Raw genomic sequence first — 19848 nt, 5'->3', positions numbered from 1 at the left:
CCCATTGTGAACACCTCTTTGAATATATGAGAGTCTCAATCATTGCAGACACACTTCAAATGCTGACTGACAACTGTAGAGCCACTTGTCGAGATGTGATGCGCTGGTTGGCACAAATAATGGCATCTGCATGATTCAGCATATCTGGAGCAGGGAGCCCTGTTTCTGCATTTCCTGTGGCTTTCTTTACCCATTGCCCAGCTGTACTCCTATCAACTGCGGCATCGGCAAACAGTGCATACCAACATTTATGGATGTTCACCACAGTTTCTTTTTCTGCACTCAAGAATTCAATAACAGCATGCTGCTTGTAAAGTGAGTTGTATGTAGACATCATTTTAACGCTGTACTACAACACTGCAACGTGCGAGAACGGTTCAAAACTTTGCTGGCTCATGAACAAACATAAAATGTGAAGCACCAGCATAGTCATTTGCCTCTGTGTATTAATGGTTTTTTAAAAAAATATGGGGCGTTAATATTTGAAGGACCCTCATATGTCAGTGCGATTTTTAGCAAAGAACTATCTGATATGATTTAATGTAAACCATGGCCTTTTGTCCAATGATGTCATCTATGGGAGATCTTCAGTTGTAAGTGTCTTAGTTAGAGCTTATCCGTAATGGTAGACTGCATGTTGATGTATGAAAAATTAATACTGTTTATACAGCCACTAACAACTTGGATTTTAAAAATGGTTCTGCAAAGTGCTGATAATGTTATTGCCAGGCATGAGTTAGTGTGACCTGTAAAGTAAATTTTCCCAGTGGTGTCAATTATTGTGTGCATGTGTAAATCAAATGGATCCAGTCCTTTCTATGGCTTCTGCATATTCAGACCTAGCCAGCTGTTCCATGTCTTCCCCCCCCCCCCCTCCCCCCCTCCTCTCTCTCTCTCCCCCCCTCCCTCCCCCCTCCTCCCCCCCCCCTCCACCCCCCCCTCCTCCCCTCCCCCCCCCCTGCCCCCCTTTCTCGGTGGTGTTTCATGTGGTCTGCCACTATTTTGTTGTTTGTGATAAATGTTTATATCTGCATACCACCTACACCCAGTGCCCTGTAAGACCATTCCTCAAACACCTCAGTTCATTACTTCTCTGTTTTTCCCACAGTTCATGATTCACTTCTGTACAATGTAGTTTTCAAAATACAAATTCTCAGGTTTTTTTTTCCTCAAATTAACACCTATATTTGATACTAGGAAACTTTTTTTTAGTGAGGAAGACTATTTTTTCTGTGCTAATGTTCTTCTTACCTTCTTTTTTCTACCAAGATAGCAGAACTCCTTCCTTCTCAGACTACTGTTCATCCCATTCGACAGGCCCTGTAATCCTCCTTCAGTTTCGCTGAAGATAGCGGTGCTGTCAGCGAATTTTGTTATTGAAATACACTCACCTTGAATTTAATCCCGCTTCTGTACATTTCTTTTACTTCCTTCTTCAGTGTACGCGTTCAACAATGGAGGAGAAAGACTGCATCTTTGCCCAGTGCCCATTTTAATCTCAGTGCTTGTGTCTAATGTTGTTGCCAAGCTGGGAAGGACAATGCAGTAAAGTAACGAGTATGCCCAAATGCCAACAGAATTGTGTCCCCCCCCCCCCCCCTTTTGTTAGTTTTTGTGTCAGTGATTAATTGATTGAAGGGATATATAGAGTCCTTCCTGTTGTATATCAGTTACTTCCATGTCTTTTATACTAATGGAAAGAGTAATTATAAATGTACATCAGCTTTTGTATAGTTGCATTGCACCAGTTTGGTTCATGAAGATTCCAGCACAGAAGATAAAAGCAGCAGTAATTTATACACATGTACATAATGTGTTGGTCAATTTCTATATTGAAACAGCATTTATTAAATACATTAGTTACACTCACAGTCCAATAACCCTTTCACAGTATTCTCATTCAAATATCTTAGACTTTTCTTCTTCGGTGCTTTTTATGTTATCGCTTACTATATATGCTTAATTTGTTCTCATAAAATTAATTTAAAACTGTGTCAATTTACGAGACCCTCCAAAAATGATTTCTTCTATTCGAAAGATCAACTCAATAAAATTTTATTAAGGTATTACTGTTCGAGAAATGTAAGTCCATATCAAAAACCTGTATTTTTCCAGTCTGTTGTTTTTAGTCATTTACTTTGTATTGGTAGAGTGAAAGACACATTTTATGAAATAATCTAGCTTCAAGTTAGTATAACTATCATTATAATATTATTGTTTTCTTCATTTCCAGGATTGGGATGATTTTATAGATTTGAGTGATTGTGCAACTTTTAACATTGGAGAGGAAACACCACGTTCAAAGTTACTTCATGGAAGTTGTTTCAAGACACCTGACCCTTCTCCGTCACGCTCCATATTCCAGATAACACCATGTGATAGGTAAGCTTTCTTTACTGCAGGTTGGTAGTTATGCTAGTAGGTATAATGTGAACACAACTGGCTATATAATTTATAGCTGATTATGTACAAAAGTGGATCAAAAATGAACCAATCTAAATATTCTGTTAAGGGTAGTGGTTTGCAGTGAGTGTGGGACTTGTAAATTTGGTAGAACAGACTGGGAGGTCTCCTCCATAGTACCATGGATGCAAGGCTATATTTGGTCTGTAACTTCCAGTAGAAATGAGGAGGGAATGTAAAGCACAGTTGTGTAGCATGCAGTTGCAAAATTTATTGGTAACAGAAATATTTAGCATAATAAAAAAAAATAGTGGGCAGTGCTCAGACATCCAGAATCAGTGCCATTGAAGTTTCAAGTTGGTTAGTTAGGGTCCTCCCCCCCCCCCCCCCCCTCCTCCTCCTCTCAAAGAATTTCCTGAGGGATTGGACACTATGAAAGAAAGGTCTCAAAGGTGGCAGATAACAACCCCAACTGTGGAGAGAGCGGAAGAGCCTACAGAAGTAAATCTAGAATGAGAATTGTGGAAGCTCAAGAGGCACTGAGGTGGCAGTGGTGTCACTAAGCTGTCACTGCGCAGCACTAGAAATACAGCCAGGGGAAAAATGCATTACTGGTGAGAACCAGCCTTAGATCTAGATGTCCAAGGACAGGATCATTTCTGGAACAGGTTGTACAGCCAACTCCATGACGTGAATATGGTGACCGTAAGGAAAGGTCAGCCTTTTACCATCCCAGAATGTCCATAAGTCCAGATGGCATTAAAGCATTGCATTATTTTACTAAAACAATCATCACATAATGGTACCGGAAATTCAGCAGAAAACATGTACTCCTGTATTAACAAATACCAAAAATATGTAAAATGTTGCTCCCATCAACTGAAAACAATGTTCTTGACAAAGGCCCTTCTCAGTAATCAAAAGGGCCACAGTCTGGATTTTTGAGTTATTTGATGTATGACTTTGCTATGATGGTACACCAAATGGCTGGAACAAAGTAAAAATATAACTGTCATACTTCCTAAGACGTGCAGCTCTAATGATGATTGCACATTCAAGTTTAAAGTACTCCACAGATAAAGTAGTTCCCATTTGGATCTCTGAGTGGGAAATACTTCAGAGGATGTTTTTATCAGAAAAAAACAAATTTGACACTATATGCATCAGTGTGTGGACATCATAGGTATTACGAGGGGTGCCCAGAAAGTAAAGCACCACATTCTTTTTCTCAGCCAAAAACAATGCTACAAATGCAAAACGTTATGTATGTATTATTTGAAGGCTCCTGAGTGAGCACGCCAAGTTTCTGTCACTTCTGACAGCTAGCGTAGCCTGCAGGTGATGTATGTTCCAAGCAGTGTGCTGTGATTGAATTCCTCACTGCAGAGAAAGAAACTGTGGGGAATTTTCCCAAATGCTTGTGCAAAGTCTATGGAGCATCTGCTGTCGACAAAAGTACAATTAGTCGCTGGGCACAGAGGGTGAGGTCATGAGAAGGCAGTTCAGCAGAGCTCCACAATTTGCAGCAGTCAGGCAGACCATCAACAGTTGTCACAATGATGCACCTGACCTAAGCCCCCCCCCCCGAGCGTCCACTTGTTTGGGCCATTAAAGGATGCCATTCCTTGAAGACATTTTGAGGACAATGAGGAAGTGATTCAAACAGTGAAACACTGGCTCTGCCTCCAGGACAAGGATTAGTACTGACTGTTTCTCGCTGGAGAAAGGCCATAGAACAAGATGCAGGTTACATGGAAAAACTGGGTGTGTAGATAAAATACCATTCTCTCATGTGTGTTTCTTGGTATGTTCAATAAAGAATTGTTGATGAAAAAATGCGGTGCGCTACTTTCTGGCATCCCTCATAGCTAAATGCAGTAACAGGAGGACAGGACTCCCCATCATTTGAATACAGGCCAAACAACACAAGATCAAATAGGGATAATACACGATGAAGTCTTACAATGGCTAAGAAAACAGAAATGTGGATGAGCTACAATGAACAGCATAGTGAATGCTTTATCATAATCACAAGAGGCCCAAGGCCGATACCCACCACTGTGGCACAAGTTCATATATCTACTAGCTCTGCAACTGATGATGAGATTCAAACAGTGTGCGATGAGATAAAAGAAATTATTCAGGTCATTACAGGAGATGAAAATTAGGTGTGATGGAATTCAATAGTAGGGCCAGAAGAGAAGGAAAGTGTGTTGTTGTTGTTGTGGTCTTCAGTCCTAAGACTGGTTTGATGCAGCTCTCCATGCTACTCTAACCTGTGCAAGCTTCTTCATCTCCCAGTACCTACTGCAACCTACATCCTTCTGAATCTGCTTAATGTATTCATCTCTTGGTCTCCTTCTATGATTTTTACCTTCCACGCTGCCTCCAGTACTAAATCGGTGATCCCTTGATGCCTCAGAACATGTCCTACCAACCAATCCCTTCTTCTAGTCAAGTTGTGCCACAAATTTCTCTTCTCTCCATTCTATTCAATACCTCCTCATTAGTTATGTGAGCTACCCATCTAATCTTCAGCATTCTTCTGTAGCACCACATTTCGAAAGCTTCTATTCTCTTCTTGTCCAAACTATTTATCGTCCACGTTTCACATCCATACATGGCTACACTCCATACAAATACTTTCGGAAACGACTTCCTGACACTTAAATCTATACTCGACGTTAACAAATTTCTCTTCTTCAGAAACGCTTTCCTTGCCATTGCTAGTCTACATTTTATATCCTCTCTACTTCGACCATCATCAGTTATTTTGCTCCCCAAATAGCAAAACTCCTTTACTACTTTAAGTGTCTCATTTCCTAATCTAATTCCCTCAGCATCACCCGACTTAATTCAACTACTCTCCATTATCCTCATTTGCTTTTGTTGATGTTCATCTTATACCCTCCTTTCAAGACACTGTCCATTCCGTTCAGCTGCTCTTCCAAGTCCTTTGCTGTCACTGACAGAATTACAATGTCGTCAGCGAACCTCAAAGTTTTTGTTTCTTCTCCATGGATTTTAATACCTACTCCGAACTTTTCTTTTGTTTCCTTTATTGCTTGCTCAATAAACAGATTGAATAGCATCGGGGAGAGGCTACAACCCTGTCTCACTCCCTTCCCAACCACTGCTTCCCTTTCATACCCCTCGACTCTAATAACTGACATCTGGTTTCTGTACAAATTGTAAATAGCCTTTCGCTCCCTGTATTTTATCCCTGTTACCTTCAGAATTTGAAAGAGAGTATGCCAGTCAAGATTGTCAAAAGCTTTCTCTAAGTCTAAAAATGCTAGAAATGTAGGTTTGCCTTTCCTTAATCTAGCTTCCAAGATAAGTCGTAGGGTCAGTATTGCCTCACGTGTTCCAATATTTCTACGGAATCCAAACTGATCTTCCCCGAGGTCAGCTTCTACCAGTTTTTCCATTCTTCTGTAAAAAATTTATGTTAGTATTTTGCAGCTGTGACTTATTTAAACTGATCGTTCGGTAACTTTCAAATTTGTCAACACCTGCTTTCTTTGGGATTGGAATTATTATATTCTTCTTGAAGTCTGAGGGTATTTCGCCTGTCTCATACACCTTGCTCACCAGATGATAGAGTTTCGCTCTCCCAAGGCTGTCAGTAGTTCTAATGGAATGTTGTCAACTCCCGGGGCCTTGTTTCGACTCAGGTCTTTCAGTGCTCTGCCAAACTCTTCATGCAGTATTAGATCTCCCATTTCATGTTCATCTACATCCTCTTCCATTTCCATAATATTGTCCTCAAGTACATCGCCATTGTATAGACCCTCTATATACTCCTTCCACCGTTCTGCTTTCCCTTCTTTGCTTAGAACTGGGTTTCCATCTGAGCTTTTAATATTCATACAAGCGGTTCTCTTTTCTCTGAAGGTCTCTTTAATTTTCCCTTATACTGTATCATTCTTACACCTAGTGAGATAAGCCTTTACATCTTTACATTTGTCCTCTAGCCATCCCTGCTTAGCCATTTCGCAGTTCCTGTCGATTTCATTTTTGAGGCATTTGTATTCCTTTTTGCCTGCTTCATTTACTGCATTTTTATATTTTCTCCTTTCATCAATTAAGTTCAATATTTCTTCTGTTACGCAAGGATTTCTAGTAGCCGTCGTCTTTTTACCTACTATATCCTCTGCTGCGTTCACTACTTCATCCCTCAAAGCTATCCATTCTTCTTCTACTGTATTTATTTTCCTCCATTCCTGTCAGTTGTTCCCTTATGCTCTCCCTGAAACTCTGTACAAACTCTGGTTTAGTCAGTTTATCCAGGCCCCTTGTCCTTAAATTCCCACCTTTTTTGCAGTTTCTTCAGTTTTAATCTACAGTTCGTAACCAATAGATTGTGGTCAGAGTCCACATCTGCCCCTGGAAATGTCTTACAATTATAACCTGGTTCCTAAATCTCTGTCTTACCATTATATAATCTATCTGAAACCTGTCAGTACCTCCAGGCTTCTTCCATGTATACAACCTTCTTTTATGTTTCTTGAACCAAGTGTTAGCTATGATTAAGTTGTGCTCTGTGCAAAATTCTACCAGGTGGCTTCCTCTTTCATTTCTTCCCCCAATCCATATTCACCTACTACATTTCCTTCTCTCCCTTTTCCTACTACCGAATTCCAGTCACCCATGACTATTGACTATTAAATTTTCGTCTCCCTTCACTATCTGAATAGTTTCTTTTCTCTCATCATACATTTATTCAATTTCTTTGTCATATGCAGAGCTAGTTGACATATAAACTTGTACTACTGTAGTAGGCGTGGGCTTTGTGTCTATCTTGGCCACAATAATGCGTTCACAATGCTGTTTGTAGTAGCTTACCCGCACTCCTATTTTTTTTTTTACTCATTATTAAACCTACTCCTGCATTACCCCTATTTGATTTTGTATTTATAACCCTGTATTCGCCCGACCAAAAGTCTTGTTCCTCCTGCCACTGAACTTCACTGATTCCCACTATATCTAACTTTCCCTTTTTGAATTTTCTAACCTACCTGCCCGATTAAGGGATCTGACATTCCATGCTCCGATCCGTAGAACGCCAGTTTTCTTTCTCCTGAAAACGACGTCCTCCTGAGTAGTCCCTGCCCGGAGATCCGAAAGGGGGACTATTTTACCTCCGGAATATTTTACCCAAGAGGACGCCATCATCATTTAACCATACAGTAAAGCTGCATGCCCTCGGGAAAAATTACAGCCGTAGTTTCCCCTTGCTTTCAGCCGTTTGCAGTACCAGCACAGCAAGGCCATTTTGGTTAGTGTTGCAAGGCGAGATCAGTCAATCATCCAGACTGTTGCCCTTGCAACTATTGAAAAGGCTGCTGTCCAGACTGTTGCCCTTGCAACTATTGAAAAGGCTGCTGACCCTCTTCAGGAACCACACATTTGTCTGGCCTCTAAACACATGCCCCTTCGTTGTGGTTGCACCTACAGTATGCACTCAAGCCTCCCCACATACAGGGGGGGGGGGGGGGGGGAGAAAGTATAGTGATGGGAACTCAACAAGACCAAGAACAACTTAAGAACCTGCAGAAACAGACTATGGGCATCAGCAGTGAGCTACCAGAGAATAAGCTGGTTGACAATAACAAAAGAAAGGCAAAGAACAGAGACAACACAGTGGAATAACCATACAGAGAGTAAACCAAGATTGAAAGCGTAAGACGTAATGAATCCAGAACCAGACAGTGATAGGTAGTGAGACCAGTACAATAACACTGAAATCATGACTGACTGAGTGAGTGGTTGTACTGCTGTCTGTAAAGGACAGCTGCAGGTGGTGACATGCCAGTGGGATGGGCATGTCTTCATAGCCTGAAGTGCAGCAGCAACAGGATTGCTCATAGATTATAGCAGTGCTTTGTAACCTGCAATCATCTAGGTTCATGCCTTCTGGCAGGCTTCCAAACTCATGAAGTCGGAATACCAGAGCCTGCCTCCCTCCTCTGCCCCACCACTGAAAGAGGTGGACAAGCTATTGAACAATGCTTGGGAAGGTGAATTGGTGGCACAGGAGGAATCCTGGCACTGAAACCAGAACCTGGAGAAAAGAGCCTGGGTCATCTGACAACATGCTGGGGTGTGATGACAGGGATGAAGATGGCCACAAAGGTGGAGACTGCAGTGAGTACTCCACCTTCATGCCTGCATCCATGGAATCCACCACTGGTGCCCTGGAGCACAAGTTGTACCCATGTTGTGGCAAATCAGCAGGAGTGGGCATTCCAGGTCTGACCAACAGAGCCACCAACCATGACGCAGCCAGGAGGCATGTATGGAGGTGATTGGTATGATATCACTCCAAGCCCCTCAAACTATCAGCCATCATAAGGCTTCACCCATGGGTGTCAACCACTGTAGCCGTTATCCACGAGGGTTTCGCCCCACGCACCATATGAACATGCTCATACAGCTAAACGTGGCGTGTAGTGCCTGCCACATAAGGTCCAAGCCTCTTTTTACTGTGGGGCCAGGAGATTGAGGAGAGTATGTGACTGCACCTCTTGGAGGAGCTCCAGCAGACTACAGTCATGGACAAGCCTGGCCCTGTAGGTGTTCAGAAACATTGTGAGTGTATTGGTGGTGATGGAAGTGCCCACCACCTTTAACACCCATTGCTTAAATGTTTGCACCATATGCTCCACTTTGCCATTGGAGGACGGGTGAAACGGGTCACTGAACATAGGTGCTTGATGCCATTGCAGGTGCCGAATGGTTCAGAAGCTGCTGCCATCAAGTGGGTCCTGTTGTTTAATGTGATGGTGTAGGGAAGTTCTTCAATGGTCAGAAAAACCTGGATGAGGCCACTGAAGGTGGAGTCAGCAGTGGTGGACGCCATGCTGATTGCATATCAGTATTTAGAAAGTGGCCAGCAAAGTCTAGGTGAAAGCAGTACCAGGGGTGGGGGGGAGTGGGTCAGGGGGTGAAGGACTGGGGAGGAGCTGCCTGGTTCCAGACACAAGCAGAACAGCTACTCACCATGGCCTTCATGTCTTTATTCGGCCCTGGCCAGTTGGCATGTCACTTTCCTAGGGCTTTCACCTGCTACACACTCCAATGCCGACAATGGAGAGTTGCAAAACCTGAGAGCGCAGGGTATACTGGATGGGTATCCACCTCTGTGTCAAGCAGAAGAACATTGAAGAAGTCTGTCAGTTGATGGAAGAGACAAGTCCAGACCTAGAGTTCTGGATCGCCAGCCCTCGGAGAAAAGTGGGTGACCAATGGAGCACATAGTGTGGGGTGCACTGCATGACAGGGTCACGGGGCATGTCTGCAACTATGTGAATAGCTGTAATGGAAAACCCAGCCAAGGCATGCTGTTGTTCCATGTCAGTGTGGAAACAGATTTCCTGCTCGTCAAATGCTGTGTTGGGCCCCAAGGGGAGACAAGAAACAGCACCTCCATCTGTGTGTAACGCCGTGCTTGTATTTAATGGTGTAACTGTGGGAACTGAGGAAAAGTGCCAAATGCTGGAGCTGTTGTGCCGTCATTTCCAGGAGACAACAGCACGGTCCAAAGAGTTTTTGATTCATGATGAGGGTAAACTTGGTCCTGAATTGGTAAACATGGAATTTTTTTTATGGCAAAGACAATTGCCAAAGCTTCTTTTTAGATTTGGGGTAGTTCTTTTGAGTGAGTGTCAGCATCTTGGATGCATAAGCAAGTCAAGTTGCCTTCAATTTGGAAAGCAGTTGCACTCAGCGACTGTTATATTAACTTGTAAATTATAGATTGCAGCAGTCAGTCATCCTTGCTTAAATTTCATTATGCAGATCTAGATTTCACCTAGAAGCTAGCCATTCTCAGTGCACTATTATTTTCGCTCAAAGCATGTAAGTCCCTGTTGATCAGGCTTCGCCCACACTTCGTTGAATACAATGGCTAGCTTCTAGCATAAAGCTAGATCTGCATAATAAAATTTAAGCAAAGACAACTGATTGCTGCACTCTATAATTTACAAGCATCAGCGAGTGGTTGCTCAGTACTGTCATTGTTCTTATGCGCCAGCAATGCATTAATGCCATAGGGAGAAGCATCAGCAACCAAAACCAGTGGACTTGAGGGAGTATAAGGTGTAAGGCATGACACGGAATGCAGCAGATGCTTTAGCTGTGTGAAAGCGTACGACAATCAGCTGATCACTCGAACTGGACACCCCTCCTTTGCAATCGGAGGAGAGGGTGCATAATGTGGGCCACTTGTGGAAGGAAATAATAATAATAATCCCCGTGGAGGCCCGGGAAAAGAATAGGCCTCCAGTATGTTCTGCCAGTCGTAAAAGGCGACGAAAAGAACAAACCACTAATAGGGCTAACCCCCCTTTTAGTGTGATTAGTTGGTTCAGGAGACAACTAAAGAAGCCTCGGACAAGCGCCACCATGGTCAGGGACAACACTTGAACCCTATGCCCCCCGACACTGCTAGCCAACTGGAAAATGATTTAAATCCAAATAGAGGTGTTTTGCAGGATATGCTTCCTGCAACCACCCTAGAAGGAAAACAAAGACAGAGGATGAGATGGTCAGATGAAGTTAATCGACACCTCATGTTCTGTTATTACCAAGCAACAAACCTAGGAACCAACACAACTGGATTACGATCACAAGTATACACAACATTTATTACCAGATACTCAGAATTAAAATTTTTAACAGAACGACGAGTAGCTGATCAGATCCGTGTAATAATAAAAAATAACAGGATACCCCAGTCAGAATTAGAAAACATCAAACAACAAGTACAACAAATACTGGAACAAAATAATGTGCAATCAGAAGAAGAAGAAAATACAGTAATGGACTCAAACATCCCAGAGCAAACAAACAAAGAACAACACACATCAATTAAACAATCAGAGGAAAACGAAATCTTAAGACTGCCACCAGAACAAGTACAAATAGAACACGAAGTGACACACATGTTAGATATAGAAGAAAAATTTCAGCTGACATATATAGAATACAAAGACACAAATACAGACATTAGACCATTCTTGCATAGACCGCCAAATAACCCACAAGTCAAAACAACAATAAAAACTATCAACACAATCATACACAACAAAATAAATGAAAACACAACTATGGAAGAGTTACAACTACTGGTTTCTATAGAAGCACTCACAGCACTAAATATACACACTAGGCAGAGATCAGAACCAACCAACACACAGAAGAAACCCACAAAACCAGCATGGCAACACAGGCTACAGATCAGAATAGAAAAACTGAGAAAATACATTGGACAGCTAACACAATTTATAAGACATCAAATGTCAGAAAAAAAACTAAAAAGGTTAGGTAAAATCTCACAACAAGAAGCGATAGAGCAATTAGATTAAAATAAGCAGAAATTACAAGCATTGGCCAAACGACTTAGAAGATACAAAAAAAGTGAAAATAGAAGGAAACAAAACCAAACATTCAACACAAACCAAAAGAAATTTTGCCAGACAATAGATAACACACCCATTAAAATAGACAATCCACTAAACATAACAGACATGGAACACTTCCGGAGCAACATATGGTCAAACCCGGTACAACATAATAGACATGCACAGTGGATACAAGCAGAAACAGACACATACAAGATGATACCACAAATGCCTGAAGTGATAATTTTGCAACATGAAGTCACCCGAGCAATTAATTTTACACACAACTGGAAAGCCCCTGGAAAAGATAAAATAGCAAATTTCTGGCTAAAGAAGTTCACCTCAACACATTCACATCTAACTAAATTATTTAACAGTTACATTGCAGACCCATACACATTCCCTGATACACTTACACATGGAATAACTTAAATGAAACCTAAAGATCAAGCAGACACAGCAAACCCAGCTAAATACCGCCCCCTAACATGCCTACCAACAATATACAAAATATTAACTTCAGTCATTACACAGAAATTAATGACACATACAACACAGAACAAAATTATAAATGAAGAACAAAAAGGCTGTTGCAAAGGAGAACGAGGATGTAAAGAGCAACTGATAATAGATGCAGAGGTGACATATCAAGCTAAAACTAAACAAAGGTCGCTACACTACGCATACATTGATTACCGAAAAGCTTTTGATAGTGTACCCCACTCATGGTTACTACAAATATTGGAAATATACAAAGTAGATCCTAAATTGATACAGTCCCTAAACATAGTAATGAAAAATTGGAAAACCACACTTGATATCCAAACAAATTCAAATAATATCACATCACAGCTAATACAGATTAATCATGGAATATACCAAGGAGACTCATTAAGTCCTTTCTGGTTCTGCCTTGCTCTGAACCCACTATCCAACATGCTAAATAATACAAATTATGGATACGATATTACTGGAACATACCCAGACAAAATCACACATTTGCTATACATGGATGATCTAAAACTACTGGCAGCAACAAATCAACAACTCAACCAATTACTAAAGATAACAGAAGTATTCAGCAATGATATAAATATGGCTTTTGGAACAGACAAATGTAAGAAAAATAGCATAGTCAAGGGAAAACACACTAAACAAGAAGATTACATATTGGATAACCACAGCGACTGCATAGAAGCGATGGAAAAAACAGATGCCTATAAATATCTAGGATACAGACAAAAAATAGGAATAGATAATACAAATATTAAAGAAGAACTAAAAGAAAAATATAGACAAAGACTAACAAAAATACTGAAAACAGAATTGACAGCAAGAAACAAGACAAAAGCTATAAATACTTATGCTATACCAATATTGACCTACTCATTTGGAGTGGTGAAATGGAGTAACACAGACCTAGAAGCACTCAATACACTTACACGATCACAATGCCACAAATATAGAATACATCACATACATTCAGCAACAGAAAGATTCACGTTAAGCAGAAAGGAAGGAGTATGGGGATTTATCGACATAAAAAAACCTACATTATGGACAGGTAGACAATTTAAGAAAATTCTTTATAGAACGAGCAGAAACTAGCAAAATACACAAAGCAATCACTCATATAAATACACTCCTGGAAATGGAAAATAGAACACATTGACACTGGTGTGTCAGACCCACCATACTTGCTCCGGACACTGCGAGAGGGCTGTACAAGCAATGACCACACGCACGGTACAGCGGACACACCAGGAACCGCGGTGTTGGCCGTCGAATGGCGCTAGCTGCACAGCATTTGTGCACCGCCGCCGTCAGTGTCAGCCAGTTTGCCGTGGCATACGGAGCTCCATCGCAGTCTTTAACACTGGTAGCATGCCGCGACAGCGTGGACGTGAACCGTATGTGCAGTTGACGGACTTTGAGCGAGGGCGTATAGTGGGCATGCGGGAGGCCGGGTGGACGTACCGCCGCGTTGCTCAACACGTGGAGCGTGAGGTCTCCACAGTACATCGATGTTGTCGCCAGTGGTCAGCGGAAGGTGCACGTGCCCGTCGATCTGGGACCGGACCGCAGCTACGCATGGATGCACGCCAAGACCGTAGGATCCTACGCAGTGCCGTAGGGGACCGCACCGCCACTTCCCAGCAAATTAGGGACACTGTTGCTCCTGGGGTATCGGCGAGGACCATTCGCAACCATCTCCATGAAGCTGGGCTACGGTCCCGCACACCGTTAGGCCGTCTTCCACTCACGCCCCAACATCGTGCAGCCCGCCTCCAGTGGTGTCGCGACAGGCGTGAATGGAGGGACGAATGGAGACGTGTCGTCTTCAGCGATGAGAGTCGCTTCTGCCTTGGTGCCAATGATGGTCGTATGCGTGTTTGGCGCCGTGCAGGTGAGCGCCACAATCAGGACTGCATACGACCGAGGCACACAGGGCCAACACCCGGCATCATGGTGTGGGGAGCGATCTCCTACACTGGCCGTACACCTCTGGTGATCGTCGAGGGGACACTGAATAGTGCACGGTACATCCAAACCGTCATCGAACCCATCGTTCTACCATTCCTAGACCGGCAAGGGAACTTGCTGTTCCAACAGGACAATGCACATCCGCATGTATCCCGTGCCACCGAATGTGCTCTGGAAGGTGTAAGTCAACCACCCTGGCCAGCAAGATCTCCGGATCTGTCCCCCATTGAGCATGTTTGGGACTGGATGAAGCGGCGTCTCTCGCGATCTGCACGTCCAGCACGAACACTGGTCCAACTGAGGCGCCAGGTGGAAATGGCATGGCAAGCCGTTCCACAGGACTACATCCAGCATCTCTACGATCGTCTCCATGGGAGAATAGCAGCCTGCATTGCTGCGAAAGTTGGATATACACTGTACTAGTGCCGACAATGTGCATGCTCTGTTGCCTGTGTCTATGTGCCTGTGGTTCTGTCAGTATGATCATGTGATGTATCTGACTCCAGGAATGTGTCAATAAAGTTTCCCCTTCCTGGGACAATGAATTCACGGTGTTCTTATTTCAATTTCCAGGAGTGTACATCGGCTACACCACTGCAATTTCATAAACACTTCTACAACCCTTTAGATCACATAACATCAACAGATATGAAGAAAGTAAATTGGAAAAAGAAAACACTACATGGCAAGCACCCGTATCATCTAACACAGCCACACATCGGTCAAGATGCATCCAACACATGGCTAAGAAAAGGCAATATATACAGTGAGACAGAAGGATTAATGATTGCAATACAGGATCAAACAATAAACACCAGATATTACAGCAAGCATATTATTAAAGATCCCAATACCACAACAGATAAATGCAGACTTTGCAAACAACAAATAGAAACAGTAGATCACATCACAAGTGGATGTACAATACTAGCAAATACAGAATACCCCAGAAGACATGACAATGTAGCAAAAATAATACATCAACAGCTTGCCTTACAACATAAACTTATAAAACAACACGTTCCCACATACAAGTATGCACCACAAAATGTACTGGAGAATGATGAATACAAATTATACTGGAACAGAACCATTATAACCAATAAAACAACACAACATAACGAACCTGACATCATACTCACCAATAAAAAGTCATACCACACAATATCCACCAGTACATCAATGCAATACAGCTACATCCAAACTTATATATACAACTAACAGAAATCCGTAATTATTGATACATGTTCAATTACCTAAAAGTTCCTAAATGTAATATGACATATACCGTATAGTTAAAAGGAAGTCACGCTTGATCAAGGTCCGCGTCACTTTCTACTTTTGACCAGACATAACGTCTGAGATAAGTAAGAAATAATAATAATAATAAAAATAATAATTTACCTTCCAAAGAAAGCTTGCAGCTCCTGTAAGCTTTGGGGATTGGGTGGAAAGTCAGTAGCAGCATACATTTGGAGGTTAATCAGAGTAATTGTAACTCCTGTGTCAAGCTGCAAACAGACATCCTGGTTTGCAACCATAAGATTGGGAAACAACGTAGTGGCAGGAGGGGTGCTCTGAGTAACAACTGCCCGAAGTTTGTGCACCGTCCCTTGACGCATGTGAGGAGTGGCTTCCAGTTGTCCCAATAGATGATGACAAATAGTTCAAAGGTGCCCATCTTTCCCACAATGGGTGCAATGTGATGAGAGACCCAATAAGTCCATTCATAGGTTTTATATGAAGCAATCATGATGGAAAACTCTGCTGCTTACACCAAAGGGGCGTGACAGGCTGTTCAGAGGTCCTTGACAAGTCTGATATCAACGAATCATGACACCACCTTCAGCAAAAAGACAAGAGAATTCTGTCCCTGAGGCAGCAGCTGGAACACTGCTACCTGAGGTTGAACCATGAGGCATTCATTTGCTGCATATGCGCTCTTGAAAGAGTGCATGATTTTCAAAATACTGTCCACGAAAGGTTTGTATAGTTACAGGGCTGCAGTGCATACTTCTGGATTGAGAGCAAATTGGATGACTACATCTTGAATAAAAGAATCTTCATGTGAAGTTTTGCAAGCTAGGTTTGTACAAGTGAAATCACACTGTCAACTCAACCCTTGCATATCTGTCACTCATGATCGGTGTAACTTAGCAGCTTGTTTGTAGTATTGATGGAACTCGAAGCATTATGTGAACATGTGGAATCACTGTGAATAACACTTTTTAACGGCAATAAGCACATCTCCTCAAACATGGGTGTGACAGGTTTTGAGAGTGGAGCCAAGTTCCATAGTAAGGTAAATGTCTCTGGAGAAGCCCAAGAAAGGAAGAGCAACTGTTGGAGAGCATCATCCAAAACCTGAAAATTGGCAAAGTGCTTTTTCAGCTGCTGTGAGTATATGTCACTATTCTCTTTGGCTTTGTTGGACAGTGGAAATGCAGATGGGTGGCTCTGTGTCTAGCGAGTGACAGCAGCCTGTATGGGTGGGAACCCCAAATCTGTAGGCAATCCTAAATACCCTGATGGAGCAAATAAGTTTGCTTCTTTTGGTAAAACTGCTGTTGTAACTGCTGCTGCAGGAGGAGCTGTTGCTGTACTACAAGTTGCATGAGCTTTGCATTCAATGGGACACTGCTAACCTTTGACCTCGTTACGTATTATAGTGACAGGAATCAGACAAGACCTGGAATGACTAGAGAACCTGTGGAGAGCCACCAGAGAGTAAATTGGTGCACAACAACATGAGAAAGGAAAAAATGTAGAAGGCATGGTGGAATAACATTCCAGCTAGTAAACTAAAATGGAAAGCCTAAGGTGTAGTGAATCCAGAACACCACAACAATGTGTAGTGAGATCAGTCCAGTAGTGCAGTGAAATCACAACTGACTGATAGAGTAGCAGCCAAAGGTGCTGATAGGCTGGGGGAATGGGCGTCTCTCTTAGCCAGTACAACAGTGGTGACAGCAGCACTTATAGATTAAGGCACTTCCATCTAGCAGCTGAGGTACCAGAGAAAGAAAGGATGAGAATGTGGACTGGGGGAAAGGGATGAAATAGAAAGCCAGAATTTTCACAGACTACTATTTAATCATTGCTGGCGCTTCATTTAAGATTGATGAAAGAGGTTTCATTTGATGGAGATACCTAGAGCTATCAGAAGGTTTCAGGTTGATTACATACATAATTGTAAGAAAAATTTTGAAATTATGTTTTATATTGCAAAACGTTTCCAGGGGCAGCTGTACATTCGATCATGTGCTGTTGGTTATGAACTCTATATTAAAATTAAAAAAACTACAGAAAGGCAGGAAATCAAGCTGATAGGACTAGGATAAATTGAAATAACTAGTAGTTGTTGAGAGTTTCAAATATGAAGAAGAGACGGTATGCCGAAGGCAACAGAGTATCAAATATCCAAAAAGACAAAGCACTTACAAAACACATGAGTTATTGAATTTAATTTGCAAGACGAGACAGTATAAAAATTCGCCCAGTGAATCAGGCAACAGCGAATACAGACATGAAATTGACAGAGACTTCAAAATGGCAAAGCCATACCATGACAAAACTGTTTTGCCTGATATGCAAGACTCAAAGAGTCGTGTGAAATAAACATCAGTATTCAAGAAGAATATACCAATTCCAAAGAAAGTGGGTGCTGACAGATGTGAATATTTAGTTTAATAAGGCTTGATTTATTTACAGAAACATGGAAAGAGTAATAGAAGCCATATTCGTGAAATTTTAGTTGGGGTTTTGAAATGTAGGAACAAGCAAGGTTGTGGTGGCCCCACAACTTACCTTTGAAGACAAACTCAAGAAAAGCAAACCTACAACCTAAAGAAAAACAAACCTACATTTACAGCATTTGTAGATTTAGAAAAAGCTTTTGACTGTATAGAGTGGAATACACCCTTTGAAATCCTGCAAGTGGCAGGGACAGAATACAGGGACATGAAACATTGGTTATAGCTTTTATAGAAACCAGAGTGCACTTACAAACAGTAGTTGAGAAGAGAGTGAGACAGAGTTATAGCAATCCTTAACTTTATTCATTTGGTAGAGTGACAAGCAGTAAAGAAAGTCAAGAAGAAATAAGGACTTTGAAGTTCTCTTTATGACATTGTAATTCAGACAGAGACAACAAAGAGCTTTGAAGAACAGTTGAAGGGAATGAACAGTGTCTTGGAAAGAACTAACAAGATGAATAGCATTAAAAGCAAAACAAGGGTAATGCTACATTGTCAAGTTAAATCAGGCAATGGTGATGGCATTAGTTTAGGTAGTAAGACAGTAATAGATGAGTTTTGCTATTTGGGAAGCAAAGTAATTGACAATAGCTGGAATAGAGGGAAAATAAATGCAGTGTGGCTATAGCATGAAAGTTGTTTAAAAAAAGACAAATTTGTCACTATTGAATAAAAATTTAAGTGTTAAGAAGCCTTTTCTGGAGTATTTGTGTCAAGTGCAACTTTGTACAGAAGTGAAACATGAACAATAAACAGTTGAGCAAGAAGGAAACAAGTGCTTTTGATATGTGTTGCTATGGAAGACTACTGAAGATTAGATAGGTGGATCAGATAACTAACTAAAAGCTGCTGAACTGGTTGATGAGAAACATTTTTGCTACAACTTGGCTAACAGAAGTGATTGGTTTTTAGGACACACCCTGATACACCAAGGAATAAGCAATTTTGGTGTTCTTTGGGGAGGGGGTTAAAAATTGTATTAGGAGACCAATGGTTGAATACAATAAGCTGTTTCAAGTGGATTCAGGGTGCTACAGTTAAGTAGAGAGCAAAGAGGCCTGTACAGGATAGTCTAGCATGGAAAGTTGCATCAAACCGGACTTCAGACTAAAGATCACAGAAACATATAGAGCTACTTCATTGAATGTTGTGTAAATTCATAGAACTCGTGAGAGAATTGTGCTTGCTGAACCTGGCAGTGGTAAATGTAAAGTTCCTCATTCTGGCCTTGATGAGACAATTGGGCCCAACCAACTGCCATGTCATCCTCTGCCACTGGCAGTGGATCCAATACAGAGAAATATGTGGTCAGTACATTGCTGACTTAGTCGTTGATGGGTTTCTTGAAATTGGGACCAATATTAATCAATAGAGTGGTTCCTGAGTTGGCCTCAGGAGGCTGAGTACACCCCATACTAGTCCTCCCAACAAGGAAAAACTCTGGCAGTACAAGGAATTGACAACAGGTTCTGCCTAACCACAGTCAGCCATGCTATGGAGGCAGGCGGCCTAGTAGTGGAAGACGAACTGAATTTCCTAATTGAAGCAGTGGTTTTCCACCTCTCGTACGGCAATCACTGCTGTGAAAGTGACTCCTGAGCAAAGCAGTCATCTAGAAAAATAGTGTGAATGTAAACAGTATGATTGCATCTGCATAAACTGTACCTTCATGATAGAGCTACCATTACCAAAATAGATTAATCCAAAGAAGAGGCTTCAGCAGTGCTGGGCTTCCAGGAAATCAAAACAAGTGCTCCATAAATATACATTTTCATTGTTCTCTGCAGTACATCATGTGG

General features: G+C 41.8%; 1 protein-coding gene across 6 annotated transcripts in view; it reads left to right on the top strand.

Annotated features, from left to right (window-relative positions):
* LOC126353935 (uncharacterized) overlaps positions 1-19848 on the top strand; it is a 340432-nt gene that overhangs the window by 305630 nt on the left and 14954 nt on the right. For all 6 annotated transcript variants that reach the window (XM_050003197.1, XM_050003198.1, XM_050003202.1 and 3 more), the window contains one exon: positions 2234-2382. In XM_050003197.1, coding sequence (XP_049859154.1) covers positions 2234-2382 — 149 coding nt within the window. The remainder of the gene's footprint in view (positions 1-2233; positions 2383-19848) is intronic.

The sequence above is a fragment of the Schistocerca gregaria genome, chromosome 3, assembly GCF_023897955.1.
Source record: "Schistocerca gregaria isolate iqSchGreg1 chromosome 3, iqSchGreg1.2, whole genome shotgun sequence".
Lineage (NCBI taxonomy): Eukaryota > Metazoa > Arthropoda > Insecta > Orthoptera > Acrididae > Schistocerca > Schistocerca gregaria.
Note: the sequence above shows the minus strand (reverse complement) of the source record. Positions and strands in the feature narration are given on the sequence as shown.